Source organism: Chionomys nivalis, chromosome 1 (genome assembly GCF_950005125.1).
Source record: "Chionomys nivalis chromosome 1, mChiNiv1.1, whole genome shotgun sequence".
Lineage (NCBI taxonomy): Eukaryota > Metazoa > Chordata > Mammalia > Rodentia > Cricetidae > Chionomys > Chionomys nivalis.
Window position 1 is genome coordinate 79,467,868 of NC_080086.1, and position 17,840 is coordinate 79,485,707.

General features: G+C 40.3%; 1 protein-coding gene across 1 annotated transcript in view; it reads right to left on the reverse strand.

Moving 5' to 3' along the window:
• Positions 1-17,840, reverse strand: part of Chmp3 (charged multivesicular body protein 3) — a 39,017-nt gene that overhangs the window by 11,834 nt on the left and 9,343 nt on the right. Inside the window, exons 2-3 of the mRNA XM_057788246.1 lie at positions 15,699-15,759; positions 10,271-10,450 (exon numbers count right to left, since the gene is read on the reverse strand). Coding sequence (XP_057644229.1) covers positions 10,271-10,450; positions 15,699-15,759 — 241 coding nt within the window. The remainder of the gene's footprint in view (positions 1-10,270; positions 10,451-15,698; positions 15,760-17,840) is intronic.

Sequence of the window (17,840 nt, forward strand, 5' to 3'; positions counted from 1 at the left end):
CAAAACTGTCTTTGTTAGGATTACTACTGCGGGGAAGAACACCAGGACCAAAGGCAACTTGGGGAGGAGTCTATTTGACTTGAATCATAATAGTCCACTAAGGGAAGCCAACAAAGGAACTCAGGCAGGACAGGAACCGGGGGTGGGGGTCGGAGGCAGGAGCTGGTGAAGAGGCCATGGAGAGCAGTGTTACTTATTGGCTTGCTCAGCCTGCTTTCTTATAGTGCCCACAATGGGCTGGCCCTCCCCCATCAATCACTCATTAAAAAATGTCTTACAGGCTCGCTTACAGCCTAGTCTTACAAAGGCGTTTTCTTAATTGAGGTCCCTCCTCTTGGGTGGCTGTAGCTTGTGTGAAGCTGACATGAAACTAGGTGACACAAAGAGTCAACAACAACAACACAAAAATACAATGAAATGGTATAAAGATTCTTAAAAACTACGAAGTATGTGATCTAGTAAGCCCACTTCTAGGTATACAGAAAAATTAGTGAAATGAGAATGTCAAAAGGGCATCTCATTTCTCATGCTCACTGCAGCCTCACAATAACCAAGATACTGAAACAAACTCACCCGCTCATCAACATATGAATGATAAAGAAAATCTATAAACTTGTTAGGTTTAAACCTCAAGTGTTGTATGCCCCAGCTCCAATCTGCTTTGGCTCAGTTAGCATCAGTCTAACGATGCCTAGTAGCGGCACTATTTGGGAGTATCTGGAAACTTTGGGAACTGGAGTCTGCCTGGCAGAAGTGGGTACTATGAGAGATCCTCCGTAAGTTAGATCCAGCCCCTGCTTCCCGTCTTGCTCTCTGTAACCTCTTCACTCCAATGTGCTCTGCTCTGCTCTGCTCTGCCCTCCCTACCTTAATGGACCAAAGAGTCAAAATAAACCTGTCATCCTAGGTCAGGTATGTTGGCTACAGTGGCACCAAACTAACATAACATAGTAGAAAACTACACTCCGCCTTAAAGGGGGAGAAAGTCCTTGTCACTCATAACAATAAGGATGAATCTGAAAAACATAATTAGTCAGTGGAGTAAGGCAGACATGAAAAACAGAAAATACACATACCACCTACATGGACATGCTAATAAGCTAAGATTACAGAAGCAGAGAACAATGGTTCTATCTCATGGTTTCCAAAGGATGCCAGCCAGGAGGAACTTTGAAGGGGATAAACGAGTACTGCTGACCAAAAGGTAGGAATTGCTTTTGAAATGCATTTTTCACAGTGAGTAACTATAATCATAATAACATATATTTCAAAGTAACATAGAGTGGGGCTAGAGGCACAACCCAGTGGCTGAGGGCCTGCTTAGCATATGCGCAGCCTGGGGCTCAACCCTTAGCACTGTAACAATGAAAACAATCCAGGCAAGAGAGAAGATGAATATGCTAACTGACCTAGCAGGTGAAAACCACATTTTATCCTAGAAATGTTTACAATTTCGGTCTGTTGATAAGGAAAGTAAGAACCCCAGCGACGTCACAGAGAACAACGTCCTGGCACGCGGTGACACAGCTGTGACCACTCACAGCAGGTAGACAACAGCGGCATCTATTTCAGAGCCTCACAGGAAATGGAGACGCTGACTTCCCAGAACGACCCATGCCACAGGTAGAGCCACAATGAGACAGTGATCTTCCACACACAGGTCATCTTCCAGGGCCAAGGATACCATGAACTTATACTATGTGCACGCTGACCAAGAATGTCACACAGATGGACAGAGTGGCCCTATCCTCCTCTGCAACAATTGAAGATTCTGTATTTAGAGAAAGTGGAGTTGATTTCCAAGCAAGGTATAACATACCATTTTATAAATGTCTGCTGCATTTTTAAATAATTAGCCAAACTCTAGGTACTTGGAGATCCAACCTTTGTTAGGAGGTGTGTTTAAGGCTCATCTATTGTAGCATATATCAGAGTTCTCTCCCCTTTTAAGAATGAGTATTCGAAAAACCAAAAAAAAAAAAAAAAAAAGCCGGGCGGTGGTGGCGCACGCCTTTAATCCCAGCACTTGGGAGGCAGAGGCAGGCGGATCTCTGTGAGTTCGAGACCAGCCTGGTCTACAAGAGCTAGTTCCAGGACAGGCTCCAAAGCTACAGAGAAACCCTGTCTCGAAAAACCAAAAAAAAAAAAAAAAGAATGAGTATTATTTTGTATGTTCACGGTGTATGTTCACAAGTATGCTCGAGTTTGCATAGCTTGTACATGAAGAGGTCAGACACTGGGTTTTGTCTTCTATTGCTACTTACTTTATTTTTTGAGACAGGGTCTCTCTCTGAACATGAAGCTTCCTATTTTGCTGAGCTGGCTGGCCAGCCAAAATAGTTCCTAGGATCTGCGTATCTGTTAACGCCCTGAGGCTGCATGCATGAGTGGCCATGCTCAGCTATTAATGATTGCTGGAAATTCAAACTCATGCCCTCTTGTTTGCACAGCAAGCATTTTTACCCACTGGGCCATCTTCACAGCCCCAAGCTGAATAATATTTTAACATGTGTAGGAAACATTTTATCTCTCCATCCACTAATGGGCACTTGTGTTGCTTCCACCCTTTGGCTACTACAAATCACTAGGGACATGATGGTACACACATCTGAGCCTCTGCTTCCAATTCTTGAGTACACACCTAGAAGCAGAATTGCCAGATCATATGGTAATTGTGCTCCTGCCCCACCTTTGAACCTCTTCCTTAACTCTTGCCCCCATCAAAACATGCTCATCATCTGTCTTTTTCTGCAAGCAGCTGCTGTCAGAAAGCTGTTGCTTGCCAAGTAACTAATCACGACAATATATTAATAGCTGACAAGGTTTAACATCACTCACCTGGAGACAGGTACATTTTAATAGGAGAACAGTCTAAGAAAAAAAAAGATCACTTCTGAACAGTCACAGGCTGGGGCTGGGATGCAGGACACTGGGGCCAAAACTGACAAACAGTGCCTGGGAGTGCTGGTTATACTATTTCCTTTTTTCCACTCCCAGAACAAAGACTTCCCTTTGCCTCCTTCTTGGGTTCCATCCTGTTACCCCTCAGCTGTATTAAACCTCCTGGCATACAACCCTCCACCACAGCCACTGATATCATGGAGCTAGCCCGCTCAGTTCCAAGTGGAACCTTCCTGTCATAGGCAAGTTCTTCTGAGTTCTCAGTGTCCTTCATTACTGGCTCCACAGTCTTGCCAGGGTCACAACACCTCCCTCTGGCTTTCACTCTCTCCAGATTCGCCCTTCCACTCTGGAGATCCACTGACTCAGACCCCAGTACACTACATGTCCTCTCAGGCCGTAAGCCGCATCTTCAGCTTCAGGTGTCCATGCACTGACAACAGCCCAGAGGAGTTCTCCGTACCCACAAAATGAAGTTATAATCCCTCAAGCTGAGGACTCTGACTTCAACCTTCCTTCCCAGCCCCACTTTCCAACTTTCTCCTTAGTGCACTCCTGTCAAATTGTCTCCTGAACACAGCCTGAGATGTTTCAGCTGTCTTTGTGCACTTAATCCTTCCACTCAAATACCTCCCTCGATCTCCCCAAAATATCTCGCCTTCTAACTCCCACTGCCCTTTATCTGTACTGTCACTACAACAGGCAGCACTTTGAGCTGTCTTTTAAAACTGGTTTCCTAAGCTGTAAATACTCTGCACCTCATTGCCCCTTCTTTCCCGACACCTCACCCTTTGCTCAGCATCCCAACCTCCCAGGTCCCCTTTAGTGTTACCAAACACTGTTCTCTGACTCCTCCAGTCCTCTCAGTTTGGAATACCCACCCCCCCACATGCACTCAGCCTCATACCCTGCTTCAGACCTTTCAGGGCCTGAAAGACACCTCCTTGACTCTTAGTTCCCCTTTACAGCTTTCCAGTGTCTAGCAGTTTGCAATTATAAACATATATTGATTTGATCAAGCTTATTGTTTAAATTTATTTGAATTACTTGCTTTCTATTTTATTCCTAAAATAATTGTCTGTACCATTCATATTTTAATCCATATATATTCCATATATAGAGATATAAATAAATATAGATAGATAGATTATCTATCTATATATATATGGATTATATATATGGAATCAGGTAAGTGGCTCCATGTGCAAAGACACCTACTGACAAATCTGATGACCTGAATTCTATTCCTGAGATCCACATGATAGGAGAAAACTGACTCCCAAAAGCTGTTCTCTGACCTTCACACGTGTGTTGTGGCGGGTACGCTCTCAACACATGCAGAGTAAATATATATACATATATTGTGTAACCCCACCCCCCCCTTTTTTTTTTTTACTGTTCTTCAACAGAAAGAGGACTGAGAGCCAGGTGGCCGGGTGGTGGTGGCGCACGCCTTTAATCCCAGCACTTGGGAGACAGAGGCAGGTGGATCTCTGTAAGGTGGAGGCCATCCTGGTCTACAAGAGTGAGTTCCAGGACAGGTTCCAAAGCTACAGAGAAACCTTGTCTTGAAGAAAAAAAGAAAAAAAATAAATAAGACTGGACAGATGGCTCAGCAATTAAGAGCACTTGCTGCTCTTAAAGAGGAAATGGATTTGGTTCCCAGTACCTACAGGGCAGCTCACAATTGTCTTCAACTCTAGTTCTAAGGGATCAGATATTCTCCTCTGGTTCCCATGGCACCAGGCATGCCATGGTGCACACAAATACATACAGGCAGGCAAGACATTTATGCATAAAAGAAAAGGAAAGGAGGAAATAGAGAAAGAAAGGAAGAAAGAAAGAATGAATTTTGCTTTTCAGTCCATCTGCATGAAAAGACTGAGCAGGGGACAGATGGAGCCCACACTTACCCAGCCTGAGCCATCTCTCCCACCTCTGCCTCCCACTCCTCACCTATTTCTTTTTATTTATTTTTGTGTTTGCTTGTTTATTTATTTATTTGAGAAGGATCTCTCTATGTAGTCCTAGCTGTCCTGGGACTCTGAGACCAGGCTGGCCTCGAAGTCACAGAGATCTTCCTGCCTCTGCCTCCCAAGTAGTGGGAACATTTACACAGTAGTTTGGACTTCACTATAAACAGAGGTTTCTTTGTCCCATCCTGTCCTGCCGCTGCTTCTAAATAATCACTCAGAGGCTTAATATTAATTACAAACTGTTTGGCCTATAGTTCAGGCTTATTACTAAGTAGCTCTTACATTTAAAATAACCTATTTCTATTAATCTATTAATCTATGTATTGCCACATGGCCATGGCTTTTACCAGTCTTCTGGCATCTTGTTTCTTGGGTAGCTGGCTTGCATCAATCCCAACTTCGCCCTTTCTTCTCCCTCAACTCAGTTTGACTTTTCTTCCTAGCCTTATTCTGCCTGGCTATAGCTTTTATTATCAACCAATGAGAGCGTACAGAAGGGTTTTCAAACAGTATTTTCCCCCTTTCGGTCTAATAAAAAAAAAGCTGTGGGATGATCTTTCTGTACACTAATATGTGTTGCTCTCACTGGTTGATAAATAAAGCTGCTTTTGCCTATGGCAAAGCAGGATAGAGCGGGGGGGGGGGGGGGGGGGGTGTTCCAAGCAGAGATATAGGAGAAGAAAGCACTGAGAAAGCAAGACATGTAAAAAATGAGGTGGTAAGCCACAAACCATAAGGCAAAGCATAGTTTTAAAAAATATGGGTTAACTTAAATTTAAGAGCTAGCTAGTAACAAGTCTGAGCCACTGGCCAAGCATTTATAAGTAATAATGAGCCTCTGAGTCGTTGTTTGGGAGCTGGTGGGCAGGAGAGAACCTCTGATAACACTCCACTTTTTTTATACTATTTTGAAATAGGGTCTAACTATGTAGCCTTGGCTATCCTGGAACTGGCTATATAGACCAGGAGGCCTCCAATTCCAACTGAGATTCACCTGCCTCTGCCTCTGAAGTGCAGGATTAAAGGTATACACTGTCATGTCCGACCTGTACTTGTTCTTTTCACATTACACCGCCATGATTAAATTCAACACCAAGTCAGAAATGCAAATAAGAAAATTAAAAATCTCATGAAAGCAAATGACCATAACATGACCTACAGATACATATGTCAGGTATATAAAAAATATAAAAGATGACTTAAAATTTGTTTATTCTCAAAGAAAAGTCACACAAAATAGAATATATTATTTGACTCCTTTGGAAAATCTTCTAGAAGAAAATGGCTAACTGCTGCAAATGATGGTAAATGCATGTGATCCCAGCACTTGGGGGGCAGACATAGGCAGATTCCTGTGAGTTTGAGGCAAGCCTAGTCTACATAGTGAGTTCCAGGACAGCCAGAGCTACATTGTGAAACCCTGCCTTAAAATAAAAAACAAGAAAAAGAAAAAAATAAGGAAAAGAAAAAAAGAGAAGAAAGAATAAAAGAAAACAGCTGGCCTTAAACTCACTAATTTGTTTTTTCCTCCCAAGTACTGAGATTATAGGCACTATACCAAAATATTCAATTACCAATTCCAAATATTTATTGGCAGGGGGGCAAGCACGCCATGGTGTGTGTGTGCGAACTCTAGAGGGTAACTTGCAGGAGCCAGTTGTCTCCTTCCACCACGGGTCCTGGTCCTGGAGACCAAACGTGGGTTGTCAGGCAGCAAGCACCTTTATGCTGAGAGCCATCTTACACCCCCAAAAACCTATACTTTACCCTCTGACAGAATGTGATCATCTCATTCCAAAGTACATTTGGGGGTTAGGGATACAGATCAGTTTGTATGGTATTTGCTGAGGATGCATGAAACTCTGGGTTCAATTTCCCAGCATCATAAAACCAGGTTCAGAGACCCACGTTTTCTGACCCTAGTATTTGAGAGGAAGTAGAGACAGGAAGAACAGAGGTACCAAGTCATCTTCTACATAGGATGTTCAAGGCCAGCTTGATCTACATAAGATTCTGTAACAAAATAGCATAGTTTGAATTTTTATTGGGATTGAGAATTTTTATATATCCATTTACTCTCCTTTGTCTCTTATAATTTTTTAAAATGGTTTTCAAAAGGCTTTTGATTAAGCTATCAATTTTTTGCATAATACAATTGCTTAGTCACTCTTTCTTTTGGATTTATGGGGAATACTTTTTAACTTGTTCATTATCAACCTTTTCCTTTATAAGATTTTTTATTTGACCCTGAAAAGATTTTTTCATTTCAGCTTCTTGCGTTTTAAACATATTTTCTTCTGGTGTTTTTGTGAATTTATTTTCAATGTTTGATCTACTCGTATAGATTCCTAAAGTAGACTCAAATGCAGAATATAATTTCCTGAGTCAAAACTCAAAGTAAAAAGTTTCATGTGCTATTTCTGAGTATGAGAGTCTGTTAGCTGCTAAGTATTAGAATTTCTAAGATGACTACAATTGGCAAAAAAAAAAAAAAAAAAAAAAAAAAAAAACACTTGAAAACCAGAAGCAAATGTACTGAATTGAAACAAAAGAAATATAGTCAAGGAGAGTGAGGCAGGAAAACCATGATTTCCAGGCCTGGCTATAAGACTCTGTCTCAAAAACAACCACCACTAACAAGAGCCCCACGCAACACACACAAAATGATGCATTCCATAATGAGTCTAATGAGTTTTGACGTAACAAAAGAAGGGACCTAGGTTCCAAAGGTACTGTTCAAGACAGCAACCTTCAGTTAATATAGGAATAGCACACTATTGCTGAAAAATCTTACAAATGCCTAAAAATAAGCAGCCAAGGTGTATAAGAAGCATGACAAAAATAGGCAGTAAAGATGCCTGAACCTGGATGAGTTCTGCAAGTTTTACCTGGAAACAGAGTCAGTACAGAATACTTAGACCCAGACACCTGCTACATAAGGGATCTAGATTGAGATATCACGTCATCTGCATGTGCTGAGGGGCTTCCTGAGATCTGAAGTTCTAAGATCAAAACTGGAATGTGGAAAAGAGGAAGAAAAAAGAAAAGGGGGAAAAAGCTATAAAAACTAGCTGGATTGGGCAACTGAGGAGAGGGAACCTGAAATGACCCTATCCTATACTGATGAATATCTTACATATCACCTTAGAACCTTCATCTGGCGATGGATTGAGGTAGAGACAGAGACTCAATTTGGAGCAACGGTCTGAGCTCTTAAGGTCCAAATGAGGAGCAGAAGGAGGGAGAACTTGAGCAAGGAAATCAGGACCACGAGGGATGCACCCACCCACTGTGACAGTGGAACTGATTTATTGGGAGCCCACCAAGGCCAGCTGGTCTGGGACTGAATAAGCATGGGTTGAAACTGGACTCTCTGAGCATGGCGGACAATGAAGGCTGATGAGAAGCCAAGGACAATGGCACTAGGTTTCGATCCTAATACATGAACTGGCTTTGTGGGAGCTTAGCCTGTTTAGACGCTCACCTTCCTGGACGTAGATAGAAGACCTTCGTCTTCCCGCAGGGCAGGGAATTTGGACTGCTCTTCAGTATCGAGAGGGAGGGGGAATGGTATGGGGGGGAGGAGAAGAGGAGTGGGGATAGGGGGAGGGGAGTGGGGGGAGGGGGCAATATTTGGGAGGAGGGGAGGGAAATGGGAAACGGGGAGCAGGTGGAAATTTTAATTAAAAAAGAATAAAAAAAAAGACAGAAAAAAAACTAGCTGGAAAAAATTAAATAATAAATACAGCTATAGAGATGGTTCGTTCAGTGGTTCAGAGCATCTGCTGCTCTTGCAAAAGACAGGATCTCAGTTTCCATCACCTACATCAGTTGGCTGACAGCCACCTGTAACTGCAGCTCCTGGGAGATCTGATGCCCTCTTCTGGCCTTTGCAAGCACCAAAAAGCATGTGCACAGACATATACATGAATACACATAAATAAAAGTAAGATAAAAGAGATGAATATATGGCTTAGTGGTTAAGGGCACTGGCTGCAATTCTAGAGGACCTGGGCTCAATTCTCAGTACATACATGGCCACTAACAATCGTATATAATTCCAGTTCCACTGGATCTGATGCTCTCTTCTGCAGGTACTACACACACATGGTACTCAGATACACATGCAGGCAAAACACTCATATACAAAAAAGAAAACTAAATAAATAAAAATTTTAATAATACATAATAAAAGTATCTAAAAATTGAATTAATGAATAAAGAATTCTGTTACATGTTTAATATTAAGAATATATATGAAAAACAACTATATACACAGAGAAACAGTCACTAGCACTTGACTATGTTGTGGGAGTGCTCTTCATAGATATTCCATGACCACACACTCTTCTAAGCTGGAGATATACCCATGGGCTAGACAGACTAGGATTCTAGCTCTAATAAGGGGACACAACATCTACATTAAGAACAAATGAATGCTGGTCATGTAGTGCTCACCTTTAATCAGCACTCAGGAAGCAGAGGCAAAGGGATCTATGTGTTCCAGGGCTGCACACTGAGATTCAAAAAATTTAAATGAACAGAAAAGAACTGGAGATATAGTCAGGGGTATATCAAACAAGTTAATTTCATTAGAAATTAGTACTTAGAAGAAGCCAGGCTTGGAGGCACAAGCCTTTAATCCCAGTACTTAGGCAGAGGCAGGTGGATCTTTGTGACTTTGAGCCAGCCTGGTCTACATAGTAAGTTCCAGGAGAGCCAGGGCTGTTACACAGAGAAACCCTGTTTCAAAAGAAAAAAAAAAAAGGAGAAAAGAATTATAAAGAAATTAAAGACACTGTCATGTGCTGTTGAGAGAAGCTTTAGAAAAGGCTTTACTGTATGCCTAACATCTGAACTGAGACCTGAAGGACAATGACCAGTGTGTACTTGCAGAGAGATCTCCAAATGTAAAGGTTCTAAGATAAGAATAAGCTGGTTCCAGTCCAGGAAGAGAAAGAGCAGTACAGAAGAATGCAGAGGAGACAAGGAGATGAGGTCAGAGCACATAGGACCTCCGAGATCAAACTGAGAATGTGGACTTTAACCAAATGCAATGAGAAGGCATGGCATTTTAAACAGACTACTCAAGAGCCATGTTCATTTTATAAAGAGCATTCAAGTGTCAGGTGGAGTACAGACTGCAGCTAAGCATATACATTCAATATATCCTAACTTCTAAACAAAGACAGCAACGTAGAATCTACTTCAAAAACACTGGCAAAAAATAATAAATCAATAGTGACAATTATATTTTACATTTATACAGTACCTAGTTAGAACAGTGTAAAAAGTAAAAACCAGACTTGAACCTATTCTTCCTATGCAAGGAAACCAGTGCTGACAGTAACAATAACAGCATTATTGGGGAATGTAAGGTACCTGGGCCTTACCAAGCTGGTTCTTCATCCCCATGAGCACAGAGTTCATGTGTGCTTTGGATGCATAGAGCTTGCTCACAGCCTTCCTTGACCTGATCATTTCCTTGGCCAGAACCACACAGACATCCTTCTGGCCCTTCTTGGCTGCATCTTTCACAGACCGTTTTACTTTCTCTTCTTCTCTTTGGATATCTAAATTTAGAATAGAGCATTAAAAACCATGAGTAGGGGCTGGAGAGATGTTTCTGCAGTTTAAGTACTTGCTTCTCAATCTTGAAACCAGAGTTCAGAGCCCAGGACCCACAGTGGGGCTCTCAGAATGCCTCTAACTTCGACTCCAAGGAATCTGACACCCTCTTCTGGAGTCTTCGGCCACCTACATACATGTATGCAAACATACATACATACAGACACACACACACAAGGGGGGAAGGACAAATCAGGCTTGGCGGCACTCAAACTGTTTTTTATTATAATGTAAATGTATCTGTAAGAAGAAAATTATCACATAATATAAATGAAATAAAAATAATGTATGGCTATTTATTTTTTCCTGGAATAAGACTAACATAGTTTGACAATAAACAGTAGTATAATCCTGTTGTACCTAAAAAACTTTTGTGAGCACACTCTTACATTGCTTGGTACCTATCTATACTAAGGAGTGTAATGCAGTATGCATGCATCCAAGAGCTAATTCTGACAATTAGTCTGCAGCTTTCTTACAAGTATGAGAATACAATCTCTGAACAGTAATTGTTACAAAAATCTACAACATGAGGAAAATTTGAGCACACGAGAACACTGTATCAGCATCGACTAGAGTTTAGACAAGTCTGTATATGCTTTATAATGAGTAAAAACCTTTGAACTTTAAAAACTTGACAACATACACATTAACATTATTTACCATCTTAACCATTCTCAATTGTACAATTAAATAATGATCTGAATCAAGCAGGTCATTCTTTAAAGACTGAGTCCTGAGAGAAAAGACCGGGAGATCAGAAGATAAAGACAAAGAGAGAAGATAATAAAGTTTGTGATCAGGACATCTTACACAAGCTGTGTCTTAAGCCAAGCAAGCTTGAAGTACAGCATCTTACATACTATTTTTAGGAAAGAAGTGAAATAAGAGTCAGCAGAACTACCATACAGTGGGACTAGTCAGCAAGAAGCTAATCAGACAATGTTACACAAAGGGAACATGGGGTATCTTAAGAACATTACAGAGTACACACTGGCCTTGGAAACAATAACTATAGCTCCTTGCTGTGGGAAGAACTAGGTCCTCAAGATCTCAAACCAAGGTCCCCCAAGGTCCCAGTCCCAAGCCATTATCAGCTCTGCCACTTCCTGGTTTTAGAGAAGTAGCTACTTTCCTCTCTATATACCAGGGTCTCAGAGAAAAATCTCCCAAAGGCCCTGGCCCCAGGCTATTATTGGCTGGGCCAAGCACGTTCCTGGTTTTGAAAAGGAGCTGTGTTCCTTTTTCAGGCTTATCAGGGCCTCTGGGAAAGCCTCAGCTCATCAGCTCAGCTCTAGTATAAGCACATTCATAAGGCTATACAACCATCACTACCTTCCATCCTTAGGACACAAAGTCTAAGTCTAAAAACATCTATTACCAGAAATCCTACATTCTCCACTCTCCCCAGTCCCTGGCAAGTAGCATTCTACTGTCTTATAGAGTGATTATTTTTAGCTACCTTGTGCATGTGGAATAGAGCAACATTAGTTCTTTTTTAATATTGCTTAGCATATGTTCTCTTTATCCACAATATAGCATGTAACTATTTTCTGTTATATAACATGCTTATTTTTTTTTTTACTCTTATAAAAACTTCAGCTAGTATGACTAATTCTGTCAGGGATATTTATTTACAAACATCTCTTCAAGACCTGGCCTTCAGTTGTTTGTATATATACATAAAGGAGAATTGTTGGATCATATGGTATTTCTTTTTTGGGAGGGTTGGGGGAGACAGGGTCTCTCTAAGTAGCCCTAGCTATCTATTCTGAACTCTCTAAATAGGCTCCCGTAGATCCTAAGTGCTTGGACCTTGATGCCAGACCTGATAATTCTATTTTTAATTTCCTCAGGAGCTACTCTATATTGTCCAAAGTGGTTGCACTTGTTTTATGTTCCTATTCATGGTACACAAGAATTCTAATTTCAGCAAATTCTTACCAACCAACATTTGCTATCTTGTGGTCTGGGGTTCTTGTTTTGTTTTGATAACAGTTACCCGTTAGGTATGCAGCAGTATCCACTGTGGTTGCCTTACAGTTCCTTAATGATGAATACCTTGAATGGTTTCTCACTGGTATAGTCTCGTTGGAGAAATGTCTCTTCAAGAACTTCTCCTATTTCTGAATAGTTTTAGGAGTTCTCTGTGTGCTCTTAGGGATATATGACTTACAAATATTTTCTCCCATTGTACAAGGTACTTATTTTTATTTTTGTTGTTGCTGTTTGAGACAAGGTCTTTCTACATAGTCCTGGCTATTCTAGAACTCACTATGTAAACACAGGTCATAGGAGTTCTATTGGTTTTGTTGTCTTCTTCCTTCCCTCCCTCCTACCCTCCCTCCCTCCCTCCCTCCCTTTTTCCCTCTCTCCCTCCCTCCCTCCCTCCTCCTTCTTCCTTCCTTCCTTCTTTCTTTCTTTGGTAGCACAGTTTGCAATCTTCACTTTCTTTGGCTTCATTTTTATAGAGTTCAATCTGCTGCTGTGTCCATTTAGTGTTGTCCTTTATCTTACGAGTTACAATTTCTTTTCCACATCTTCTAGTTAGGCCATTTTGTTGACTGGCTTTGTTTTAAATTCTTTAGTATATTTCCTATCCTTTTATAGTTAATTGCTTTTTTGATCTATTTTTATTGTCTACCTTATTTATTTTACTCATATGGGCCATTTTCTACTCCCCTGAAGGGGCCTTTTCACTGCATTCCTGTCACTGAGAATGCCTCAGTGCTGGATGTCATAATTCTGCAGCCCTTTAAAGAGCACTACGTTTTATTTGGACTGGAGCTAAGTCACTGTTCATAAGCTTCCCTCAGTTGGTGCATTTATTCTTACCTTAATACTAAATGTGGTCCTTCTCCAGTCTATATTAAGCATTTAAACAACATCTCTTTACTGTCTTTACTCCTAACCCTATTAGCTTAGGATTGTTCCGCTTAAAATTTCCTGGTAGTTGTTCGGTTCCCATTAATCATTTTTTGTCTGGCCTCTGCAAATACCACTCTAAGTATGCACAGGTCAGTGTTCTGCCACAACGCAGATCACATGGAGATCTCTGGAGTTCTTTCCTTGGTTATATTCCTTTTTTCTGTTACTCTGCACCACGTATTTTAGCCTTGCTCACCCCTGATCTCCAAGTCTTCAACTCAGATAGACTATCATGTTCTTTCTGGAATCCCTCCCATGTGCCACATTCAGGAAAGTATCTCGAGACAGAAAGACAGGACTGTTTCTTTTCCCAATATACACAGCCACCTGTCCAGTGGAAAGTGGTTGTTTCATAGTCGCCTTGTTCAAACTTTCATTGACAACTCAAGTAGAAGTGTAAGATTAAAATCAATTATTGCAGCTGAATAGAATTCTCATCTCTAATTCTTTTTTAAAGTCTTGATAGTGTAATACTGGGACACTTTCCTGGTTTCAATCTTTTCTATTATGAAGGTGTTTTTTAAAAACCCTGTAAGAAGGAAGAGGATAGTAGAACCCCTATGGTATAAAAATAGAGGCAGGGGAATATTGGAGGCTTAAGAAAGGATAGAGTAGAACCAAGGAGAAGTAGAGTGCAGGGATTAGCCTAAACTAAGGCTCTAAAAACCCTTAGAAACCCACTACTTTGTAAACTAATCAGGCAGGGCGTGGTGGCCCATGCCTTTTATCCTAACACTTGGGAGGCAGAGGCAGGCAGATCTGTGAGTTCAAGGCCAGCCAGGACTATACAGAGAAACCCCGGTCTTAAAACACAACAACAAATTTTAAGGCTTTTAAATGCAGACAGAAGGCATGGATGAACAATTCTTCTCCCAGAAGACATGAATTAGGAATTAAAAATGTCAGTGCTAGGCTTGCTTTTGGTAATAGGAGGACCCCAGAGGCACTAAAAATAACAGAAGCTACCTTTTGGCTGCCTGCCGGAACTAGATGGTAAGACCTTACTGCTGAAACATGACACATATTTTGCTTACAAGACATAGCGGAATCAAGCTAGAATTGACCTGAAAATTTCCTCCCTACTGGTTAGCTTCAAGTGCTAGAAAGTGCTAAGCAGGCCACTGTGGGGTGGGAAGGAAGCCACCAATATCATCATCCAGCAGCAGACCCTGCATACTACAGTACTGACACAGTCACTAGTTTAACGGTGGCATGAAGGATACTGGGGCAACCAATAGCTTTTGGGTTGATCTGACATCTGATTCATAGGAGGAAATTCTTATCTGATACTTTAAACACTGTCAAAGGTCCATGACTTAGGATGTCTAGGCCCTACTATGTAGCCTCCTACTGACAGCTTTGCTAAATGATCATGTTGACAGATTAATGCTGTCCTCTACCTGGGCCTTATAACTTGGGACTCAAAACTAGTCAGTGTGCTGAGAATAAATGACTATTGACTGCTCAGCCCTAAATGGGACAGCTATACCAGCATCCAATCCAAGGCTCAGGAACCATCTCAGAAGGGGTGGAAAAAATGGACGCATGTGGAAGAGTACTGTGAAGTGTTGTCTTCTGACAGGACACGGCCATCACACACATAAACTCACTGCAGCTGTGGAGGCCTACACAGACCTGCACAAGGTCAAGCCAGCAAAGCCAGTCAGCACTCCACCAGATAGTACTAACTGGACTCCATGGATTACAATGGATGTGGGGGTGTGGACATGAATATGAAGTGGGGGAAGATAACATGGGCTGCCTGAAGGAAATGGGAGGGAGATCTGGGGTGGGTATAATGAATATACATTGCTTATATGTATGAAATTGTCAATATATATAAATATATATAAAACTTAAAAAAAAACTTAGTTTAAACATTACCATTTCTTGGCCACTCACCTTAATTTCAAGTAACTTTTATTTAGAAATGTATTGTTCCCAATTTAAAGTTATGTTGAAATATGCAGAGAAAAGAGATACTGAAATTGCATTGTTTTCTTATGCACAATTTATTTAATTAAAATTCATTAGACTTTTGTTTGCAAGCACCAAGGGCTTTCTTTTGCTCTTACTATATAGTTTATTTCAATCATTACCCTTTCTATACTAAGTATAGAATTAGAAAACAAAAGATTGAGAATATCTACACATAATTAATGATAGTAAAGTGTGTCTTATAATGTATAAATAAGTTTACTGTTATGCACTGAAATGAAAAATAGCATTAGAGTATAAAAAAGGAAACATAAAGTAGCAATTTACCTCTTATTTGCCTGTCAACAACTCTCATTTCCTTTCTGATCTTCAATGACCATTCATTGACCTGAGGAAAATTTTAGATAGGGAATTATCAGAGAAGCAAACACTCCTAGCAAGCTTTGCGCATTTTTAGGAATTCTACACTGAGTTTAGACACAATTTTCTGGTTTTTAATTTGGAAGAAACACCTTTAGGTTTACTTTTTTTTTCCTTTTTGAACCAACTCTATTATTTACAGTACATAGATGCTGGGGATCTTGGCTCCTCACTCTGCTCCATTCCGAACCCCACACAAATGTTCAACTGGAACTGAGCCTCACTCCTCCCAACCCAGACCCCAGCCCTCAGAAAGTCTGCCAAGGCTCAGCTCCTCCCCAGGAGCTGCGGAAGACCACGCCTATAGGGTATTTAAAACATGTGCCCTCTCCTATCTTCCCAAGAGACACCTGGGAGTTGCTTCGCTCTGCCCTGCTTATTAAATCTGAATTTATTAATTCAATCTTATTTGGCTTATTACATGGCAGGGACCGAGATCACTTTACAGAAGACTTAGGCACACAAGGCTTCTTATGGTACATGGCAAGTACAGTCTCAGGTCATCTGAAGATTTTCATCTTTTACATGAAATTATTTTAAAAACTTTTGCTTATGTACTGGGAACTCATCTTTTTATATGTTAATTTTCTTCCTATCAGGTTAAAACCTCTGAGGCACCAAATGTAGCCAACTGGAGATAGGAGTGTATATAATGCTAATAACTAACACATTTTCATGCAAGTGAACTGTTTTCCAATTCTTCAAGTTTACTCAAAAATACTGAAGGGAAATCTGAGGTGTCAGATTTAAATAATTAAAAACATTTAAAAATAAATTAAAAATAATTTATATTAACTTACAGTGTGCTTTTTGGCAGAAGAACTGAGTGACACTGCTCTGTCCTTCCAGCATCAGCTACTTACTAAAAGGGTTTTCAGCACTTAAGTCTAATCAAAAAATTCTATATTAATTCTAGAGCAATAGAACATTGAGCCCTGTTACATTCACCCACAGATACATGAATTAAAATGAGTCTGAAATTTCCTGTCATTAGAAGATGTATTTTCATTAAATTTCAACTTTAACATTTAATAATTACCAAAATCTGCAAAATATTCACATCAACAATGACGCAACCAAAAGAAATGTTTCAACACTGAAGAGCCAGGCATGACCATGAGTGCTTGTAACCCCAATGTTGGGGGACAGAGGTAACTGGATCCCTGGAGTTCACCAGCCAAGCCAACCTAGCCAAATGGTGGGCTTCAGGTTTAATGAGCTTTTAGGGTTAGTCTCCAGGCAGAAAGTGACAAAAAAGGACACTTGATATCCTCTTTTGCCATATGCACAGGTATGGCATCTACACACACACACACACACACACACTAAAAATATAAATAACCCTGTTTCAAAAAACCAAAAAAAAAACCCATAAATAAAATAAAACTTCAATGTAACACAATTTTTAAATTATTAATCAGGCTAGGTTTATGTACACTTTAAGTGAAATTCATATAATATGTAACTAATCATACTCAAGTATATGATTGACTATGAAACTTAGTGCAACTTGCCATCAACCTTTAAAATGTTTTATTGCTTTGGAACACAGTATGACCTTAAATAATCCCTTAAATCTCCCCATCCACCAATTCCTTGGCAACCAATAATTTGCTTTGTCTTTACAGAATTGATTATTCTGAATATTTTATATAAAAGTACTCATACAATGTGTGACCTATGGCTCCAGACCTTTCATTTCATAGCTTGTTTTCAAGGTTCACCCATGATGTGGCATGTATGAGTATGTCGATCTTTTTATGTCTGACTTTCATCCCATTATATGTACATACCACAACCTTGCTTCTCTCTTCATCTATTGATGGTTATCTGAGTTTGCTGTTACCTATGACTATTGTAAATATTTATGTATAAATAAAAAATACCAATGTAACCGGACTAAGCCAGCCCAAATGACACTCAGCATTTTACATGTATCCAGATGATTCCAATGTTCTTTTAGGGGTTAAGAAACATAGTCCAAGACCAGGAGCTCAATAAAATGTTACAAACATGTCTCATGACTGTAAAGATACAGTAGAGAAAATT